This window comes from Hyperoodon ampullatus (assembly GCF_949752795.1).
Source record: "Hyperoodon ampullatus genome assembly, chromosome: 7".
In the NCBI taxonomy this organism is placed as follows: Eukaryota; Metazoa; Chordata; class Mammalia; order Artiodactyla; family Ziphiidae; genus Hyperoodon; species Hyperoodon ampullatus.
In genome coordinates, this window is record NC_136920.1 from 35,311,472 (window position 1) to 35,335,740 (window position 24,269).

General features: G+C 35.5%; 1 protein-coding gene across 1 annotated transcript in view; it reads right to left on the reverse strand.

Moving 5' to 3' along the window:
• LUZP2 (leucine zipper protein 2) overlaps positions 1–24,269 on the reverse strand; it is a gene marked incomplete at both ends in the record, with an annotated part of 459,701 nt that overhangs the window by 26,165 nt on the left and 409,267 nt on the right. The window contains one exon of the mRNA XM_079707777.1: positions 20,081–20,248. Within this exon, the coding sequence (XP_079563903.1) occupies positions 20,081–20,248 (168 nt within the window). The remainder of the gene's footprint in view (positions 1–20,080; positions 20,249–24,269) is intronic.

Consider the following 24,269-nt stretch of genomic DNA (forward strand, 5'->3'; position numbering starts at 1 on the left):
AAAATCTCTGATGGTTTTACATATTTACAGGTTGTTGACAGATCAAATCATCAGGAGGGGTGGCGTGCTTATCATCCAATCATGATCTTCCCAGAGTCATTCCTTCTTTAACTTTAATTCATGTACATAGAATGAGACAAAGTTAGTGACCAGAAAAATTGTCTGTAATGATAATTAAACATATTTTGGGAGAAGATGGCCCAGAGTGTTAAACAAACAAACAAAAAATGTTGAAAGGACAATGCTTTCTCCTTGCTCTATCTCCCTCTCTATCCTGAAGGTAACATAATATGGTACAATACACACACCCACACAGACAGAGCTTAGAAATTTATAAACAGTAAAAATCTAGCATAGGAACTGTGCATGAATACACAGCTAATATCATTAATATTGATAATGCCCCAAACATGTTTTTATGTTGGTTGGTGGACTTATGTGTGTTTGTTTTATTATTATGTACACAACTTAGGTAAACACATAAAATAATTAAATGTTATGTCAGTTACAAAATATATCTGTTGACGTGGAAATCGTTCATACTTTGTTAACATAACATGGTTTACACAATATTATGTACAGTATCATCCTGTTCTGCGAAAGTGTATTAAAATGAGTATGTACTAAGCAAAGTTTATGAGAGAAAGTATGTGAGATATTTTTTTTTCCTACTTGGAGGAATTATGGAGTTGTTCTATGCTGTTTTAAAATCTTTTGCTGTTTTCTGTTTATATTTTCCTGAAATAGCATAGACTATTTCTAAAACAAGAATAACATGCTAAAAACTATAAAATATTATATGTAAGAGCAAGATTTATCCTAGTCAGAAGAATTTTAAGCAATATGATGGAGGAATTGAGCCTAGAAACTAGATTTGAGGACGGTCTTATAGAATCAGATTTTGACATAAGAAAAAGAGGAATTTGGGAAGAGGATTTAGACCTCAGAAAAGGTTAAAAGGAGAGAGTTCTAAAACAAAATGAGGTTTGAGAGAATTAAAAATAGTACATGAAGATGCTTCAAGGAGAAACTTTCAAAAGTGGAAAAATAAGTTATGTCAAGTAGTTGATGGATTTGACCTCCAGATTGAGGAGTTTAGACTCTATCCACTAAGTAACGGAGAACTTAGGTGGTATATAAACAATAATACTTAACACCTTGACAACCTTAGGCAGAATTACTCATAGGGTTGGTGCTTGTTAACTTCAGTCATTGCCACACAATTCAGTTAACTTTGTGTACATACATACACACACATTTTTATATACTATAAAACAACACCTATGGAGATTGCGAAGAAAAAGTTTTCATGGGTATTTCTAAACTTAATTTCTAAATAACACAGTTGGTAATGAATTATGAAGTAAATGTAATGTAAATAATAGCAAATGTTTATTCAAGAGAATTATTCTAAATTAATCATGAGAAATAGAATATTAGTGTTTCCAAAGTGTTTTGAATATGAATACTGCTCTACTAAACCGAATTACTAATTACTTGACAAGTAATAAATGTCTATTAATATTTCAAAATGATACAAATCTTTGTTTATATCAGAAAGAATCATTTAACAATAATTTATTTTCTGAATAATTTCCAAAGAATAATCAGTAAATATGTTGCTTATGCCCTGTGGTATTGCTGACAACTTTCAGATCCTAGAATAAGTCAGGAACCTGATTATCACATATATGGATGTATGTGGCCCATATGCACAAGGAGGATGATTTGAAAATGGGTTGGAAGAGTGCATGGATATGGTGTGATTAAAATTTGCAAAAAGGAAGTTAATTTAGGTGGGAGTAAATGAGTAAAGTGACCCTTCAAAAGGGTCTGGAGCCTTGATCACATGCTTGCTGCAGTTCACAGATGGCTGTGAACATAGGTGGAAGTTACAAATACCCTCAAACCTTATGAGGCTTTAAATATTATTCTACAAAACCACATTCCAAGATGTGAAACTCTGAAGTCATTTTTAAGAAGGTAAAATATGTGACACCAAAATATACCATTCTGCTCACATTTCTTCCTCTGACAGTAGCCTTAAGAAACCTCAGAAATCAGGCCTCCATAATGTCAGTTTCAAAGATATGCTTGATAAAACTTTAAACTCAATAACTTGTTGGGTAATCATTTGCTCCGCAAACAGTCATTTATCACCTACTCTATTGGTTAGTGGAAGGCGTGAATGAGGAAGGAAGGAGGACATAAAAATGAACAAACAGGATCTCTGTCTTTATAGAATCTATTATTATGGTGGAGTATAAAACAGATTTTTACCTAAATGTCACTTGTATGTTGGAAAAAAATGGAAAAAATCAGAAATAAGGAGATACATGGATCAACTGCAGTGTATATCTACAAGGAAATAATGTATAAAATAATTCAAATGAATTTTGCAATGAATTTTAAAGAAATGCATTACACCACTCATAAAATGTTAACCAACTGTGTCACCTTCCCTGAACAACTTAATATCTCTGTTCTTCAGTTTACTCATATGAAAAATGAGGATAATCCTGTATGATGGTGGATCCATGTCATGATACAAGTTTCAGAACAAATAGAATTTATAATACCAAGACTAAACCGTAATGTACACTGTGGACTTTGGGTGATTAAGATGTGTTAATGTAGGTTCATCAGCTGTAACAAATGCACCACTCTGGTGGGGGATGTTAATAATGGAGGAGGCTGTGTGTGTTAGGAGAGGGGATATGTGGGGACTCATACTTTCTGCTTAAATTTGCTGTGAACCTAAAACTGCTCTGAAAAACAGTCTATTTAAAATGAAAAAAAAATTATAGTATTGAATTATAACCTAAAATCTAAAATAAGTATCTATGAGTCCATGCTGATATAAATAAATGATTGAATCAATAAATAGATGGACAAATAAATAGAAAGGACAAATATTTTTTACAGAAGAATTCTCAGTAACATATTAGACACTCTCCTCTTCAGTAGGTGGAGAATAGGCTTCCCTTGAGTATAGGCTGAAATTAGTGATTCACTTCCAAAGAATAAGTAATGGAAAAGGACAAATACTAGCATTGTGGAGAAATCTGGCAGGCACCACCTTAACCAAGTGATGAGGGTTAACATCACCAATAATGTCATATATCCCTGGTATGATGATAAGAACACCGTGCCTCTGTGGTATTATTCACAAAAATCCATAACCCCCATCTAAGTACAAAAACACATCAGACAGACCCACACTGGGGAACATTCTATAAAATATCTGACCACTAGTCCTCAAAAGTGTCAAGGACATGAAATACAAGGAATGAAAAACTGTCAGACAAGAGGAGACTGAGACATGATGACTGAATGCAATGTGTTGCCCTGAATTGGATCCTGAAACAGAACAAGACGTTAGTAGAAAAGCTGGTGAAACCCAAGTTAGGTCTGTAGTTTGGTAACAGTATTATACCATTGCCAGTTTCTTAGTTTTGATAAATATGTCACAGCTATGTTAAGATGTTAACATTAAGGGATGTAAAGGATATACAGGAACTCTCTGTACTATTTTCTTAATGTTTTTCTAAGTCTAAAGTTATTTCAAAAGAAAAAAAAATTTTAATGAGGATAATAAAATGTCTTCCTTCTAGAGACCTGTGAGGATTAAATAAGTTCATATGGGTATAGCACAACTCAATAAAAATGCCAGCTACTATTAGTATTATTACTATTAACATTATTTGCTAAAATTGTTCATGACAAATATGCATTAGTTTCATAATAAAATAATTAATATATTATTATAAATGATTATTGTTGGGTAACCTTATGTCTATGAGCATGTAAATACGACAAAGTATTGATACCATACATATGTTCAAGACAGGAGTTTATCTCAACGCACAAGCAAATGGCTAAAAGTGAAAGAAAAAAAAACCCTAGGAAATCAGGCATAGTGTTATTGAATGTTTTTTCACATATTTTAAAGTTGAAAATTAAAATATTTAATCTATTTTGTGCCAAAGAAATATTAAGCATGTGGAGAAGTTAGAGGAGGTCTGTTTTGAACATCGTGGAAGTAAAAACTTAATGAAACTAAGGCCATGTTTCTGATTGTCTCAGTAGCGATGTAATGCAAGTTGGAATTTTACTGGGCCGTTGCTGGCCTTCAGCAGCATCAGCAGGAGGGATGAGGAGGAAGTGAGGGCTGACACTTCAGGGAGATACAGGGACACCTTCTCAGTTGTGAAGAATGGCTCTAGGGCTTCCCTGGTGGCACAGTGGTTGAGAGTCCGCCTGCCGATGCAGGGGAGACGGGTTTGTGCCCCGGTCCGGGAAGATCCCACATACCGTGGAGCGGCTGGGCCCGTGAGCCATGGCCGCTGAGCCTGCGCATCCGGAGCCTGTGCTCCGCAACGGGAGAGGCCACAACAGTGAGAGGCCCGTGTACTGGAAAAAAAAAAAAAAAAAGAATGGCTCTAGATGGGGGTCCAATGTTTATAATGTCAGATGTGTGTGACAATTTTAGGCATAGCTGGGTAACTGTGTGGGGAGGTTGGTAGGAAGGGGTTTACATCAGTCAGATGAAACAGTATTACTGGGAGCAGGTAATAATCAAAGCACCATTATCATTACACAGTCTTATTCAGGTCAGGGACTCAAGGAGACGTAGGGAACAGGAGGATATTGTTTTTTGCCCAAGTGAGAGACCTGGGAAACGTCCATCAGGATTTCTTAAATGCTCAGCAAAGCAGGTTGGCATTCATGGAAGGATCCTGATTCTAGTATTAATGGGAAACTGAATTCCTAATCTATGAAAATAAGGTGAATACCGGTTTTAGAAATGGTCAATTTTGTAGAGAGGGAGTTGCCCCTTGTGTCTTTATAAAAGCAACCAGGGAACGTCTCTGTTATCTACATCCATTGATACCATGGTGCCACAGGTGATATAGAGGGTTCTCCTACATACGTTTTACCTGTATCAGGAATGATTCTGGAATAGATTAGAATCCAGTAGTAAATTTAGCCATGGAGAATGAGCAGTGGCAAAATTAAAGGTTCCCAGGGATTCAGTGGACTCACTAGCCACATTCTGTATTTTAATCAAGGTCTGGACAATAAGTATAAGGTTATTTTTTTTTTTAATTAAAAACTGTTTTGTAAAAACAAAAACTATTTGGTGTGTCTCAGATAACTTCAATATGGCAGTTGTATCACCATCCATGAAAAGGACATTCATAGGCATTCACGGCTTTTATGTTTTATTTAAAAATAAAATTAGAATATCTTACAAAGTCTACTGGAAACTAAATGACTGGAACCCCATGCTCACTTTTCAATTGATTCTAGGGTAGCCTCAAATGGGATAACCAACAAAAGTAGAAGGATGAGTTAAGGCAAAGCTATTTCCATCATGGGTACTGAAATTCATGGCATACTCATGACTAATGATGAAATACGAAAAGCACATGTGTCTAACATGAAAATTCACAGCCACTGCTGTCATTAAAGTCAATATGTTTACTCTCCATGATAGAATTATTTTATGGATGTGAACAGCCTTAGAGACAGATATGGTTGCTCATGAACACATTGTAATTTGGCTAATGTGGGATCATTCTCTCTCCCAGATTCCTCACTTATTAATTTATTCATTAGTTTGTTCATTCATCTAACATTTGCTATTAGTCACAATGTGTTGTGATGAGCATTAGAGGAACTCTAATAATGAAGATATGCCCCAGCACCCACAGGAGTTCGCTGTTCTGAATTAAAACATCAACCATTATGTGACATTTAGTGGCATCATTAGTAAATTTCCAGAAGCATCAGTGATTTTAATTTCTTTTATATAATGGAAATATAGGCTCAGCTGATAATCTCTTACCTACCATAAGAAGCTAACGGTAACTGAGCACTTCTGAGTGTGCTGTACATACATTACCATATATCATATAAGAGGTTAGTATCCAAAGTATATAAAGACCTCAAACAACTCAGTAGCAAGAAAACCCAACAATTCAATACAAAAAAAAAATGTTCAGAGATTCTAAACAGACATTCCTCCAAAGAAGACATACTGGGCAACAGGCACACAAGAATATGTTCAGCATAACTATAAGGGAAATGCAAATCAAAACCACTATATCACCTCACAAGTATTAGAAAGGCTATTAACAAAAAGCCAAGGAATAACAACTGTTGGAGAACACATGGACAAAAGGGAACCCTCATCTACTGTTGGTGAGAACATAAAGTGGTGCAGCCATCACGAAAATGGTATGGAAATTCCTCAAAATATTAAGAATAGAACTATCATATTGTGCAGTGATTCCACATTTGGCTATTAATCCAAAAAAAACTTTTTAAACCCACAAATTTGAAAAGATATATAGATATATGCACCCCTATATTTGTTAACAGCATTATTTATGGAAACTACCTAAGTGACCATTGACAGATGAATTGATAAAGAAAATGTGGTACATATACAGTGGAATTTTATTTGGTCATAAAAAACAAATAAAATCTTGCCATTGGAAACAACATGGATGGACCTTGAGGACAATATACTAAGTGAAATAAGTCAGACAAAGAAACACAAATACCACATGATCTCTCTTATATGTGGAGTCTAAAAACAAAGAAACAAACAAAATAAAAACAAACACGCTTATAGATACAGAGAACAGACTGGTGGTTGCCAGTGGAAGGGGGTGGGATGGGAGAACTGGGTAAAGGAAGTTAATTGCATGGTAACAAATGGTAACTAGATTTATTGTACTCATCATTTTGTAGTATATACACTACATACACTATATACAAATTATTATGTTTACACCTGAAACTAATATGTTATATACTAATTTTACCTCAATTAACTAAAAGCAAACCAAAAAACCTCTGTTGCCAATGACCTAGTTTTGAGACCTAAGATGGGTTAGTAGCCTCCATGAGCCTTAGTTTTCTCACTTATAACATCGGAATACTGTACCACCTCACAATGTTCTTCTTTACTTTAACTGAGAAAACTTGTGCAAAGCCCTTAGCAGTAAGTCAGTCACAGAATGAGTGCTCTATAAACTGTGTGTTGTGGTAACATAAGAAGCAGTGCATATTTAAATGTTCATCCATTTTTGTTAGCATATCTCTAAGATTCTAAGTAATGTACGTTTTGAGAGAGTGGTTTGGTGCAGTAGACTTGGCATAAGAAATCTGGGTTCATGTTTAAGATCATTTTTTAAGTAAAATGGTTATAGTAAGATCTGCTCTACATATTGTGATGATCTAATAAAACATCTTATGGCAATAGCCATAAAAAACTTTGCAAATTAAATTTCTCACTATCATCATTATTATTATTGAACAATTGGAAACATAAATTGGAATCCATGCAATAGCCTACAAAAGGGAAAAGTTTGCTCTTAGAGTATAATTGATGTGAATAACTTCCTAGGTTAGGTAGCTGCAAACACTCAGGAAATATTCTTGCGTTCATAAAGAGGAGACCAAAGAGTGCCATAGATACCATGGGAAAGCCTAACAACAGCACTCTAGGGGACTCAAAAACACTGTCTATGATCTCCCAAAATCCTGAATATCAATATGTTTCATATAGTAATGAAAATCAAGGCTACTGCTTCTAATTTTCTTTGAAACATTTAAATCTAATTCACAGTGCACTGATAGATCAAGATGGAAAATAATTCTCTGATCTTTCATCAGTTCTGGCACAAAGAATATAATCACTTTTAGCAAATATAAGGACAGTATGTTTCCTATTGCTTTTGGAAATTCTTTTGTGGGAATTCTTTTGATGAATGCTCAAATTATTTTCTTATTGTCAAACTCCATGTAGAATCGTGTGATAGACACTTCTGCAGAGATGGACAACAACAATATCTTTTTATACCAAATAAGTCTGAAAATAATAATATTTAGCTTATTCTTATAACAAGCTTTTGAAGAAACTGGTATTATTATTCCCATGTTACTGGTGACGAGTTGGTCTAAAAAGTTGCATCTGTTACACAGCTGATTAGTGGCAAAGTACAAATTCAAATCCAGGCAATTTGCCTTTAATGTCTTTGCTCTTAAACACTAGGTATACTACTTGCTATAAATTCAGCATTTAAGTTTATTAGGCTCATTGCTTTATATTGTTAGATCTATTTCACAAAAGACTAATCACAGTCTTTGGTTCAATTTCTCAACATCTCACAAATAATTGGCAAAAGCCAGGATTTACAATTGGCCTGTTGAATTCCAAATTCTGTGCATTGGTCTATTGAATTCCAAATTCTGTGCTATCACACACATGATTCTTGACACTGGGTATCTGACATTTAGCCACAGATTGCAACACAGGTTTCCAGGACAGTGATATTAAAGAGAGAAGCTAGCAAATTCAGGGTGCCCACAATAGAGCTTGTTAATGCCTGAAAACGACCATTGGAAAGAAGCATAAGCCTGCCTCTGAAAAAGCTTGTTTAGCTTCTCTCTACATGCACTATGATGCTATTTAGACAGAAAAGATTGGAATGTAACCCTAGTTAGCCTCAGCACACTGGAAATTAGTAAATTCTAGGTGAGTTTAATCCTATAGTAAATTAAATTGACTTTAATACACATAAATTTACTACCCTTTTTTAGAGTTTATTTTAAATTTTACTCTATCATTTTCAGTATAATGATTACTTTTATTTTGCTATATTTTGTTTCAAGCAGCACTTCGTTTCATTGGCTCTCCTGTTTTCTAACTTCATCTCTCTTAAGGAAGTCCTCCTCTGCCCATCAAGATTGGAAAACACAGCAGAACACTAAAAGCAGTGTTACAGAGGGAATTTAGAAATTGGAGCTAGTGTGCATGTGAGAGGAGGCGGATAAGGTTTTCCAAGGCATTTGGGAAAAAAGGCTTCTCCAGAGTCAGTAAGGACCTAATTTTCACTGGTAAACTGCAGGCCATGGGGTATATCACCGTTTTTGAACTCCCCTCCATAAATCAAAATTTATTCACACCTTCATTCATCGTCACCAACTTATCTCCCCACTCAGAAGTTGGTATGACCCTACACCTCTCCATGTCCAACTCTTCACCTTGTGATCATATTTATATTCCTTGATGCTTCTTCTGGAATTTTAAATCCTTATTACATATCTCTAACTTTTGTCTTCATTACCTTTTTTCATTCGTCCCTTTCTCTCTTACTAAAAAAGTACACAATCCCCTGTCATCCTACTAAGGAGCCCCCCATTCATTTGTCCACTCTCCTCTTCTTCTCAGCTAAGTTCCTTAACATAATCATCTAGTTTCCCCACCTTCACTTCCTCACAAATTCCTTCAAATTTCATGTCCTTCACATTTCTCAAATCTATCCCCCCCCCTCCTTTCCCACTGCTACTGTCTCATGGCTCTTACCAAGAATATTATTCTCCCAATAATTTTGTTTGCTTCTATTATCTTGTCCTCCTAATCTTTCTCTCTGTTACTACTGGAATTATCTTCTTAATATTGTAATTTCATCAGGTTTCCCTTGTTAAAAATCTTCTAGTAGATTCCCAGTTACTGCAAGATATATAATTAAATGAATGAATAATTTCCAGAGAGGAAAGAAGTATTGTCAACAAAATGATCATAGCAAGTTGATTAAATTCCATATAGACGTCCTTTTCTTCTGCAAGAGTTATAAGGAAATATTTCTTATAGTTTTTTTTTTTAGGACTAAGATTTTAGTGCATTTAAAGAGACAAAAGAAAGGTTAGATGAGAATATCTAATGTTAAAGAAAAAATGTCCCTTGGATTGATAATCAATGGAGGGGATATTGGGATCTGTCTTACTTATGAACAGCCAACTGGTGATGAGCTATTGGGTTGAAGGCACCACGAAAGTCATTACTATTTGATGAGCATTCAAGAACTTCTAATGAAAATACAGGAAAAGAAAATGGAACAAGTCATCCGTTGGTTCTTCCACCATTTCTGCTGCATAACCCAGCCACTCAGGCAGCCAGAGGAGTGGCAGTGGTCCAGCCACCCAGCACACGAAGGCTCCCAGCGCATCCAGGCCCCAGGCATCCAGCAGGAGCCCTCTTCACCAGGATGCCCAAGAGGAAGGTCTGGTCTGTCAAAGGGAGTGGTGATCAAGCATTGCAAGAGGAAAGTGGTGATGGTGTCATTTAACCTTCTAATGCAAAAGTGTAGATGCAGCCAAAAAAGGTGGCTGGAACGGATGAATCTTCACCAAAAAATAGTGCAAAAAAAGGTAAAGAGGCTCAAGTGGCTAATCACGATGATAAGGAATATTTAGCTGCAGAAAACGGAGAAACTAAATAGGAGGCTCCATCTCCTCTGATGAAGCAGGGAGAAAGACGCTAAGTCTGATTAATAGCATGTATACCATATCATGTCAGTGGTTCCTGTCTCCCTTCTTGTACAATCCAGGAGAATATTTTTCTCAATTATTTTTTAAATGTAAGTTTTTTAGTGGCTCTAGAAACATTTTTTTTTTTTTTTTGGCGGTACGCGGGCCTCTCACTGTTGTGGCCTCTCCCGTTGCGGAGCACAGACTCCGGACGCGCAGGCTCAGTGGCCATGGCTCACGGGCCCAGCCGCTCCAAGGCATGTGGGATCTTCCCGGACCGGGACACGAACCCGTGTCCCCTGCATCAGCAGGCGGATTCTCAACCACTGCGCCACCAGGGAAGCCCTAGAAACATTTTTAAGAAGGAGGGAATCTCACCTTATCACATTTTTTAAAGTGTAAATGCTTTGTTTTTAAGAGGTGAAATTATTTGCTGGTGTTGTTGTTGTTGGTGGTGGTGGTAATGTTTTTATTTGTTTGTTCTGGTACAACCAGAAAAGAGCAGCATATTGAATACGGGAGGTTTTGATTGTCTTGAGTATTAGTTTAACATCCATAGGTGGGGCAATAGTTTTTATATCCTATAATACTCAGCATACTAAATGACAATTTGGAGTCACAGTTGTGCATTGAATATGTTTTGAACACTTTAAATTATTTCTATTTTCATGTTTTTTAGTATAGTTGTTTCCTAAAGAAAACCACTCTTTGATCTTAGCTCTTCCTGTCAGACTTACATGTACTCTGTAACATCTTTAGTAGTGGTAGTCCAATTTCCCTAGAAACTTTGTTAATGTGCTATGAAAGATTGAAAATTTGAGTCTGTAGTGTATATTATATTAAACTGTAAATTAGTGAGAGTTATGATATAACAGTATATCAACATTTGAAGATATTGGTACTTGATATACTCTTAAGAAAAATTTGCATACAAATTTCAGGCTGGAAAGTCACTGGAATAACTGTTTAAAAAAGAATTACAACTACATGCCTTTTAAAATTTCGTTACAAACATTAAGAAATGTGTATAACCATTAAAATCTCAATTATAAAAGAAAAAAAGGAAAATGGAAACTGGTGGTCATTCTTAACATAAAAGATATTTGGTAGTGTTTTCTCTGAATATCAATATGTCTTCCTAAACTTATGTAAATTAACATTTCTGCCAAAAATGTTTTGTTCTCATTTTAATTTCAGAAGGATTAAATGAATTATATCATTTGCTAACATATGTCTTTAAAAGAAGTTCATAGAGGTATCCAACTAATCAATTTCTATAAGTAATATTCTTATTATTCATATACCAAGGATGAAGAATAAATGAAAATCTGGTTTCAGACCATTCCAGGGTACAAATATGCACACCAGTAATAGAAAGAAAGCATCAAAGGGCCCTTGTTCCTTCAATTTTTGTATTTACTAGATTAAATATATATCATAATTTATAATGTTAGTTGAAAATATTTATACGCATATATAATATGTATGTTTATATAGTAACATGTGAAATATGATATAATTTTAACTTAGACTTAACTTCCTTGCCACATATATGCCATATCTGCTGGGAAGTAATTAAGCAAGCAATTATGACCTCCTAGGACCAAAAATGAAACCCAAACAAAATTTCTTAGATGTAATGTTATATTTTATACAAATGTTTTAGACTCGTGTTTTCATTTTTATTCGCACAATACTCCTGGACATACAAAGATATAAAACATATATTTTTAGCATGGAAAGAACACAAACAACTGGATGGTGTTATAGATAACTAAATGGTTAGCTAAGGACAGAGAGCTGATAAACATATCTGTCTAAAATTGAAAACCTTTAGGCTCGTTGGGAAATCTCTTCTAGAAGCAGGAAAGTGGAGGAAAAGGTCAGGCTTACTTCTTCGATTCCTTTCCTATTCCTAGAGTAAGGATTTTAATAGATTCCAACTTTGGCTGTACATATAAACAATATGGGAGCTTTGAATAATCCCCCAAACTAGCCTGTACTTCTGCTGGATTATATTAAAATGTAAGTATTGACATCAGATGCAAATGATGCTTCCAATGATTTAAAAAAATGCAGCCTAGGTTGAGACCCTTTGGTCTACGATGATTTCAGGTGCACTGTTTTGAGAGTCCTTAGAAATTACTTTGTAACAGATTTTTGGCAGAAAAAGTGAAATACAAATCCACCTTGCTCTAAACCTCCGGGCACCAAGCAGAATGCAATTTTCGCTTGGATGCCTTCAAGCTCCTGAATAGGGCCACTGTTGCCTGCTGCCTTAAAATGACTTTGGCATTTCCACCAAACTGGAAAAAAAAAATTAAAAAATCATCCTTGTCCAATTAAGTTGATGCCATGGTTGTGACCTTTACCAATGTCAACTGCAGCTAAATCCAAGGCAGTGAGTTGCATGGAAAGAAAAACAAAGATACAAGATGGTGACTGCCTGGGGTGGGAATGAAATAATGAGCTTTCATAACACAATTTCATCATTTTTTAAATCTACACTATTTTTCTAATTGCTTCTCATTTCTGCTCTCTTTCAATTTTCTCCTTTCTTTACAGCATTTACAATTGTGATCACTGACATTAAATGTATTGTGAGGATTCATCCATACTTTTATGCTAAAAAAGCTGTAGTTGTACTTATTTGAATAAATGTGTTCTTGCATCTGCACAATAAAACAAGGTAAATAGTTTTTGTTTTAATTAATATCTTACCAAAAACCTTCTTTAAATCTTCTCAAAGTGTTATCCTCATCTCCAGATACAGTACTTATTTCATATACTTACTGACTGTTTCTCAGTGTCAGACACTACTACATATGCTAAATGCTGTTTGTTAATTTTCATATTTAATCTTCAGAACAGTTCTGTAAGGTTGGTGCTGTTATTGTCTTCATTTTATACATATGGAAGCTTAGTCTCAGAGAAGTTGAGTTGATCAAGATTTCAAAATTAGAAAGTTGTAGAAAAAATATGTTTACTTAGTCTGACTAGTGAATCTTCTCTCTCTCTCTAAATTTTTTTCCTTGTATTTACGTTCATTATACACGATTTCTTGGATGTAAATGAAAAGTACAGCCTAATTACATAGGCAGAGGGACTCTGGGCCCTCAAGAGTCTTGGCTGGAACACTTGGGACAGAAACACAAGCCTTTTCTATTTTTATAGTTCCCTGCCCTGATGTGGTGATTGGTGAGTTTCAGCCCAGGAAGCAGACGACCCCGTGGTGGGAGGGGAGAACAACTCAGCCATCTCCCTAAGCCATAAGACCTGTGGGAGCCTGGTGCAGGCAGCAGCCACATCCTCTCTCCTGAGGCCCCTGTCCCAGTAGAGGGACCAAGGCAGGGAGGAGCAGAGACCCAGCCAGCTGAGCTTAGGTTCCTCTGCATCCTGTCCTGCAGAGATACCAGCCCTGAGGGGGAAGAGGAGAGAGGAAGGGAGGACCCTGGCAACTGGCTTTGTCCAGCACTTTTCTCATCTTGTTTAATCCTCCCAGTAAATATGAGCAGTAAATATCATATCACACTGGTGTATAGAGTGAATCCTAGCTCTTAAACCCTCTATCATGCAGCTGTAAACACCAACAACATTGCTGTATTAATAATTCATAGTTTTCACCTAAAAGGGTAGACCTCTCAGTAATATATTTCCTGTTCTTCCTCTTACATTTATATAATTTCTAAGTTATATAAAGTCACATTTAATATTTTATAATAAAATGAATATAATTAAGTAAAACAGTACAATGGATATATTATTAGTTTTCCAAAATGTGCCATTAATTGAACAAGACTTTTTAATAATTATTTTCCCTTTTCTGGGCACTTACTATGCATTTAGCTCTACTACACAAACAGTACAAGTCAAAGATAAATTAATATGTTGATCAAGTATTATTTGTATATTATCAGTGATGCCCAGTAGGCCCATTTTAAAGGGGTTAGGAGGACCTTGATTTGTAGTGTTTGCCAATTTCTATAGTATAAATACTACCAATTTCAATCTACCAAGGTGATATCAATGAACATGAAGGTGGACAGAGATACCAGTAGAATACCATTATACGGTATTTCCACTACATGGATCCCAAAGACATAATATCTTCAAGACATAGAATCTTCAGAGATAATAGCATGATATAGTATATTTGATATTTACATTTGCTTTTAGTATGATTTCCTTAATTTTAAGTGTATATAATTAATATTTAATAGTAACTTTAAGAGCTGACTAGTACAAATTCTGAAAATGTAACAGCTAGCTTTTATAAGTGTGTATGAGCCATCTCCAGCAGACCACTGGAGTATTCACCATTCTAAATATATACAATGACATGCATATTCTGTTCTTTCGTACTGGTAAAACAAGCAGGGAAAAGTCATGGTTCTCAGCTCAAATATACAATAAAGAGTAACTCAAAAAAAGATAAGGGGAAGGAGTACACTTTTACCATAAGCATTTCATCTATTATACTATACATAAAACCATTTAAATTATTCCTCGTCTGGTGTCCTTTGTGATCCTCATATCTTTTTATTCTACATTGTCTCATCAGGAAATTTAATCTATTTCCAACATTTAGTTGCTGTCTATGGTGATGATGCCAAATCCTTTACCTCCACTCAGATGTTGTCCCTCAGTTCCAGATTTAAATGTATAAACACCTATTGGATGTGGACACTTGATTGAAAGATGTCTAATACTTAGCGTGTTGTAAAACAAACCAATTTGGGTTCTTCCTAAAAAAGTTCCTCTTGTCTTTTGTATTCACGGCGAACGAATGCAAGCACTGAGCGTTATTCTTGATTTTCTCCCTTCATGAATCTCACTTAATCAATAGGTCACTGCAGTTCTATGCCTCAATTACATTTGGAATCCCATTTACACTTCTGCACCATAGATCAGGTCACTGTCATCTGTCTGGATCGGTGAAATTGTCAGTGGTTTGCTTGTTTCTACTCCAGTTAGAGTCATTTTACACAAAATAATTAAATCAGATCTCCTAGCTCATATCTTTGCTCTTTACCTCTCTGTTGGAACAGTATTTTATACATAATAAAATATATAATCTTATAACAAAGACATCATCTCATGCGCATTTGGATCCAGGTATCTCCTTAGTCTTTATCTTTAATCAAAGCTAATTGGAATATGGAAATCCAAATACAAATGATGTGATAGACAAGGGATTAGTCTTCAGCATTTACAAACAGCTTATGCAGCTTAATATCATCAAAACAAACAACCCAGTCAAAAAATGGACAGAAGACCTAAACAGACATTTCTCCAAAGAAGACATACAGATGGCCAAGAGGCACATGAAAAGATGTTCAACATTGCTAATTATTACAGAAATTCAAATGAAAACTATTGATACAATGAAACATCACCTTACACCAGTCAGAATGGCTACCGTCAAAAAATCCACACTGGAGAGGGTGTGGAGAGAAGGGAACCCTCCTACACTGTTGGTGGGAATGTAAATTGGTGCAGCCACCATGGAGAACAGTATGGAGGGTCCTTAAGAAATTAAAAATAGCACTAGCATATGATCCTACAATCCCACTCCTGGGCATATACCCGGAGAAAAACATGGTCTGAAATGATACACGCACCCCAGTGTTCATTGCAGTGCTGTTACGATAGCAAAGACATGGAAGCAACCTAAATGTCCATCAATAGAAGAATGCATAAAGAAGATGTGGTACATATATACAATAGAGTATTACTCAGACATTAAAAAGAATGAAATAATGTCATTTGCAGCAACATGGATGGACCTAGAAATTGTCATACTGAGTGAAGTAAGTCAGACAGAGAAAGAGAAATAGCATATGATATCGCTAATATGCACAATCTTTAAAACATGATACAAATGAACTTATTTACAAAATAGGAACAGACTCACAGACTTAGAGAATGAACTTATGGTTACCAGGGGGGAAGCATGGTGGGGGAGGGATAGTTATGGAGTTTGAGATTGAGATGTACACACTGCTATGTTTAAAATGGATAACCAACAAGGAGTACTGTATAGCACAGGGAACTCTGCTCAAAATTAACATTGTTAATCAACCATACACCATATAAAAATGAAAATTAAAATAAAAAGTTAAAAAAAACAAATACAAAAAAAAGTCCTGATCTACTACACACCCTTTGCATATTTTCCTTGTTTTCTCTTTACAGAAAATTAGACTACAATTTCCAAGAGGTCAGGGTTGTGTCCTTTCAAATTTGTGTCTCCAGTGATGAGCATAGTCCTTACATACAGATGGAAAACAATTTAGCTGAATACTTGGCACTTAATGAGCAATCAATGATATTTATTTTCTAACTTATAAGGAAAATGTCCAATGAGAAGAGGGACACTGATGTGGATTGAGTGTGTCCTCCAAAATCTTATGTTGAAGCCCTGACCTCCAGTGTAATGGTATTGGGAGATGGGGCCTGCTGGAGGTAATTAGATTAAGTCATGAAGGTAGGGCCCTCATGGTGGGATTAGTTCCCTTATAAAGAAGAGAGAGATAAAGATCCATTTTTCTTTCTGTGCAAACACTCCTAGAGAAGACCATATGAGCACACAGCTAGAAGGCAGCTGTTTACAATCCAGGAAGAGGGCCCTCATAAAGAAATGAACAAGGCAGCACCCTGATCTTGGGCTTCACAGCCTCCAAAACTGTGAGAAATGAATGTATATTGTTGAAGTCACCTAGTCCATAACATTTTGTTATAGCAACCTGAGCTGACTAAAACAGAATTGCAGCAAGTGACATTTCAAACGAATTCTCTGGCAGCGTTGCTTTGGATACTCAGTAACGTAGAGCAAATCCATGAGCTAAGCACAGCCATCTCCCTTAAGGGGAGAGAAGTATGCAGTCATCACTGTATTCAAGGTATGACCAAGAGCCATGCAGAATAAACACTGTGCTCTTAGAACACTGAGAATAGAAAAAATAATTCTAACTAGGAGGGCAAGAAAAAATTCACTTGAATTATAGAGTAGGCATGACAACAATGGAGAATGCAGTGAAGGAAAGGAGATTGAAAAACCTGATTGAGTTTCCTCAGCAGAAACTTAAGCTGTAGGACTAAAAGATTATGTAGCAGACATGCTCCAGAATTTAAAAAAACTTACCAACATGTAAATTATTTTTTAAGTTTTCATCAATAAATTCTCATAATATTGAACTGCCTACCTAATGAAATTTGTGACTTTTAAAATCCACAGTGAATATATATATAATTTATATGTATACATGGTATGTATATATGTATTCACATATAGACATATACACACACATACATGAAACAATAAAAAAAATCTGTATTATCCAATCTTCTGGAAGAGAAAATAAAAATAAAATGACATTTTTGGGGCTATATTGCTTTTTTCCAAATGTAGGTTGAAAATTGCTTACTTGGATGAGTTTCACAGATTTCAGGAAAAACCATTCAAATACCCTTCTCCTTTCAAAGAAGAGGTGAAGATTTTAAAGAAATGTAGATGAGAATAGTCATATATCACATATATCATGGAAAATAAGAAAAACTATGATTTGTAATGCTCATGTCACAATGCTCTGAAATAGGCATTGAGGAAACTGAGTCACAGAGAGGTTAAGTGATGTACTCACACACACTCCCAGTCAGCTCCCAGTTAGGTACATAATATCACTGTGGTTATATTATAATTAGCCAACTCTGAAGACTTAGCAGTTAAATGTCCTCATTTAAAAGTTATGTTTTTGGTACTCAGCGAAAAATTGTTTGCTTCTTTTACATACACCCTTATCACATTTTATTATTCAGGATTTTTCAAATATTATCTGTGAGGTGCCTGCATAGAGATTCAAAACCCAAGTATACATAAAATACAATTTCCACCACTATTGAAAAGATAAAGATTATGAGCAAAACATAAATGCCAGAGAAGCTTTTAATGCTAATCTGTAAAATGAAATGCTCTACTTAGATTTATTGAACTTTATCTTAAACATTTTGGATTTCTGTTATTATTTTTTGAAAAATGAGCAATCTCTAAGACGAGTGCATCTAAATGCTTCCTATGTTTTCCTGTGATAAGCCAAGAGAAATAATAAATATTTATTATTTATCTCAATGATAGGACATATATTTATTAATAATAAATCAGTTAAAGTAACAATCAGTAATTTCCTCTAAACATTCAGGGTCATAAAAAGCCCAGTTTTAATAATGGGCTTACATAAATGTATTTTGAGTTGGAGACAAGTGTAATGGGCCCATAAAATGACGAAGCTGCTTTTCCCCAAGTCACTGGACTTAATAAGGCTGAATCTTTGCTCCTCCCTTAGACTAACATGAAGTGGAGGCAGTATGTGGCTTCCTGGCAGGTGGGGGAGATTGTGTGGGTAGCTGTGCATTCAATTAATGACCCGTTTCAATAAATTTACCCAGGATTTTTCCTAAACATAAATAAAATACATTATTATGCAACTTTCTTCCCTGAGTTTGGTTGAATTAAAAAAATACTGTAGACATAGAGTTTTCAAAGGAGGTTCAGAAAGATATAAAGGAGAAAAATATTGGCCTAAAATTTTTTTGAGATCCTTCAGGACGTAATAAAAACCAAGAGAATAATATGAAATAGAAATACATATTTTAAAATGATTTTGACAGAAAAACGAGATTATACAGAATAATGTGTCATTGAGAAATCGACCAGTTACAGACAAAAACAGAACATTAGATTTATTTTGTTTTACTTAATTTTGACTCTTCATCCTGAAAAGAGTACTTCCCTAATCTACAATTTGTCCATATCCCCTTTCATCCAAATTTAAGGAATCACAGAAAGAAGCAGTAAGAGAGCCCCAGATGTAATGCATCATTAGGTACTTGTAACAGTGGTTCTCAGGGGTTTTTGCCCACCCTCCCCCAGTCCACTGGAGATTTGCTTTAGAAGTTGGACTGGTATCTATAACATTTACTTTAATAGCAAGTGATCCTGAGGCACGTAATAAGAGAACCAGCACTTTCAAGTATACTGCCTGAAATTAAACTCCTTTCTCCAATAACTATTTCAGTTTGCCAAGATTTATTTAAATGTAGAGCCTGCAGATTGAAGGTTCTGATGATTGAAACAAAAGCAGGACTGAAATGCCTGCTTTGTCCTGTCTAAAGTAGAGTGGTGGTAGGGATTTGCAAGGAAGATTTGCTTAAGTCACTTGATCTCAAAACCCCCTAAGGAGCTCTCAAAAACTAATGATGACTGGAACCAAACCAGAAAGAAGTTGTTTTAACAGGTCCAGGGTGAGTCCCAAGTAGCAGGATTTTTTTAAAAGACGTATCCCAAGTGATTCTAATGTACAGGCGATGTTGAGAACTACAGACTTAATTTCTGAAAAACGTATCCACTTTTGTAAGGATGGTGGTTATACCTTAGGAGAAAGTATTTTCCATATTAGACCTCTGGTGTATACTGGAATGTAATACAAGGTATTTTCTTTTAACTATTGTAAAATAATGATGATAATAATAATAAGCCTGCCTAAGAAACAGCTGGCTCTCTACTAAAGAAAAGTTGTTTTCCAACATTCTCCAAGTGACTATGAAGACTTTACAAACTGGGTTACTATCTCCCATTTACTTCCTGATTTTTCAATGAATTTGATATCTTACTAGGATTCACTTTGATGATAATACAGAATGAAGTAAAGTGAGTACCTTACTCGATTTTACTTTTCAAAACACAAGTAAAGTGTACCTTGTTTCTTGTTCTTGCATCTGCAATCTTAGTATCATTTGGCATGGATGGAATTGATATCCGAGTTGGACTTGGCTTGAAGAGATTCAAAGGGGGAGGAGGTTGATCATGGAAAACTGTTGAGAGGCAGAGTTGTACCGTCTCTTTCATTGCTTTCAGCTGCGACGCCTATGAAACCAAGAGAGATCACAACACAATGTTTACATGCGGTTCTGGTCATCATTTACCTGATTAGATTCTCCCTTTCCTCCTAGCCTACACTCGTTCCCTACACAAACACGTATTAATTTTCAAACGCAATTGCCTAACATAAATTCCATTATGATGTGCCATTTAATACACACTCAGTCTGTTTTTTAGGAGCTAATGTGTTTCATGATATATTTTGAACACTGGAATTCAGAGACATATCTTACGTTTTCCCCTTGAATTGACATGATTTCAATCATGATACTTTGCTGGCAAGGAAACATACTCTAGGGTCACTCTAAAGTGGAACATGTCCTTCTTAGAAACCTGCCATATTTCTATTAGCAACAACCTTCTTTATTACAAATCACTCCTCTTGTGATGTAGGCTTCTGTGTTTCTCAGATAGGCCTGTACCTCCACTCAATTTCTGATACAACTCTTATTTCCTCTGGGCCCTGTTAAGTGGTAGGAGTTATTTGGATGTGATTGTAAGTGACAATATCAACATTTTCTATTAACATAGTATATCATAATATTCTAAGCACTTTCACATGCAAAAAATAACTTTATGCCTTCAAACATCTGTGAAACTGGCATTATTATTTCTATTTCACTATAAAGGAAACTTTTACTTTTTAAAAATTTTTTTTAAATTTTATATTGGAGTATATTTGACTTACAATGTTGTTCTAGTTTCAGGTGTACAGCAAAGTGATTCAGTTATACATATACATATATCCATTCTTTTTTAGATTCTTTCCCCATATAGGTCATTACAGAGTATTGAGTAGTGTTCCCTGTGCTATACAGGAGATCCTTGCTGATTGTCTACTTGATATTCAGTAGTGTATATATGTTAATTCCAACCTTCTAATTTATCCCTTCCCCCACCTTTCCCCTTTGGTAACCATAAGCTTGTTTTCTAAGTTTGTGAGTCTGTTTTTATTTTGTAAATAAGTTCATTTGTATCACTTTTTTTAGATTTCACATATAAGTAATATCATATGGTATTTGTCTTTCTCTCTCTGATTTACTTCACTTAATATGATAATCTCTAGGTCCATCCATGTTGCTGCAAATGGCATCATTTCATTCTTTTTTTGGCTGAGTAACATTTCATTGTATATATGTACCACATCTCTTTATCCATTCCTCTGTCAGTGGACTTTTAGGTTGCTTCCATGTCTTGGCTATTGTAAATAGTGCTGCAATGAACACTGGGGTGCATGCATCTTTTCAAATTATGGTTTCCTCCAGATATATGCCCAGGAGTGGGATTGCTGGATCTATGTTTAGTTTTTAAAGGAATCTCCATACTGTTCTCCATAGTGTTTGTACCAATTTACATTCCCACCAACAGTGTAGGGGGGTTCCCTTTTCTCCACACCCTCTCCAGCATTTATTGCAGACTATTTTTTCTTTAGGTTTACATCCCAAGGCAGACAACCATCTCTAACTCCCATCTAACACCCAAATCCCACTTCTAAAAATATTTTTAATTGCTGACAAGGTTTAAAAATGATACAAAATTGAGTAAAAATGACAGAGACATCCCCAGGTGCAAAAATGAAGAGAGACATACAACCTTGGGAAAATCTCATGGTAACTCAGTGGTAACTGGGGACATGCATAGAACCTAGTAAGACAATAACACATAAACATCCACTTCAAGATATGAAATATGGTCTTTGGGGTGAGAGAGATGAAGTCAGAGATTAGGTGCTAATCTCTTAGATTACCCTTTCACTGCACCCATGGATCAATGAAGCAGCAAAGTCTGTTGTCTCTTCCTGTCAAAGTAGAATACTCCCAACAAAACTACTGCCTTTTATATATGATATCAGGAATACACTTGCATATTGCATCCCATCCTATTTCTTGTCTCCTAAAAAGCCCTTGTGGTCAATTTCTTGAGAGTAGTGACTATGACTTTGATCCTTCCCAACGCCCACCTCTGTGTTTTCTACTCATATGTGGTATAAAATTTATCCTTAAGATGAGATTGTCTATTGCTAGAATAGCAGTTAAAGAAAGCTCTCTCTGGTCATATCAAGAGATTTTTTTAAAGGCAACAGTAAGAGCAGCAACTGGCAATATATAAGCAATAGGACAAACAAGTACCTCCTTCTCATTAATCTTGCCCTGTCAAGTTGTCCAAGACAAAATAAAAATCTGATAAGAACTAGAATGGAGGGGCTTTGTTAAGTGGATGAGAGGGAGCTAAGCTGAATGGTAACCTTATATTCAAAATGGTCCCTTTTATTTGCTTGCCTGAGTGGCTAGATTCTTGCCCTTTCCCCAGTTAATTAATTTCTATGATTGATCCTGTTTGTTTCCTTCATGTAATTTATCATTAATTTTAATTTATATGTATATACATATGTATAAGTTGCCTATTTTGTTCAGAACTGTATAGCTAGCACATAACACAATCCCTGACACATTAGAAGGAACACACACAAAAAAGTTTTTTGAATAAATGACTTAGGTGAAAATGTTGTTTCTCTTTTGTCAGGGAAAGAAATTGACAAGCTATGTCAATAAAAAGAAATGAAGTAATGGCTCAGATTTCCCTTCCTATTGATTCTTTGTTATAATCTTGGATGCCCCTTCCCTTCTCTCACTATAGAATAAGAGATCATGGCACTGGGTGCTGTGTCAGGAGTGAAATATTCCAGATGGCATTGAACAATTTAAATATATTTTCATTTTCTTATATTGTCATTAGACAATGGAAATAGAGCTAATGTGACAAGGGCAGGCAGGTCTTGGCCAGCACTCAAAGCTAACATGGCTTTGAAATGTAGCTTTTCAATGCTTAGATAATGCAGGAAGTAATGACAGTTATTTTATTCACTGCATTCATATCATGGCTCCTCTTACAGTATATATGTAAAAGTTGGATCTATAACACTCACGAAGTATATGTTGACATAATAGACAAATTCCTGAGTAATGGCTGAACTCGGGTGTCGAAAATAAATAATGAACAGCATCAAGTTAATAGTTCATTTTCAGTAAACATTGTTTAGGCAAGAAAAATCTTCCAATGGAACAGTCAATGGGATAGGCATATATGCTACAATTTTAATCATCTGAACTTGGTGCAATCACCTCTTCTGCTCCTATAGGCCTCCTGACATTCTCAGGGTCACCTTGGATGGTAGTAACAACAACACATAGATATAACCTCCAACTCCTCACCTTTCATATCCATTGTAGTAAGTTATCTTTGCTCTTATGTTTCAACCTATTCTTAATCTCTTAGCTTTTGATTTCATTTCTTTTTTTGGGATCACAAGCCTATGACTTGGCCTCCTATATTAGATTCTGGCTCCTCTCCTTCATTATATTGTAAATTTTTCCTACTAGAGACCACAGGTTTCTGTGAGCAATGCTGCCCCAGTTTGGTTATCTTTCTACCAAAAAAAAAAAAAAAAGCCCATGTCTTTCTAGTTAGTCCCTCTAACTTAGTAGAGCCTGTTACTGACACTACTCAGGTTTGGCTTGACCCATCCCATGAGCAGGACCCAGATAACGATTTTTACACCAAAATGGCACTACATTTTAATTTGTACTGCTAGTTGTAGCCTGTTTTAAGATTGCAGGTAAGGTCACTGTTCACTTTGAAGTTCACTGGAACAAGATGTCACCTAATGAAATACAATGTAAACCATATAAAGTACACTTTGCTCTAGATCTTACAACCTATTCTCCCTTAAGATCAGCCTTATTTTTGCCTTTGATCTTCTCCCCACACCAAAACACTTTTCCCACTTCCTTTGCCACATGTTAGTAAAATGCAAAGTCTGTGAAGATCCTGCTTGTCACAATGTCCTTTATTTATAGCCCACTGAACATTGCAAGTTCATTCCCATCTTAGGGCCTTTGCATTCGGCTTCTTCTGTCTGCAGAACCCTCTTTCCAAACATCTACATAGGAAATTTCCACTTGAATTGTATGTTTCATCTCACATCTTCCTCAAAGTCTCTATCACA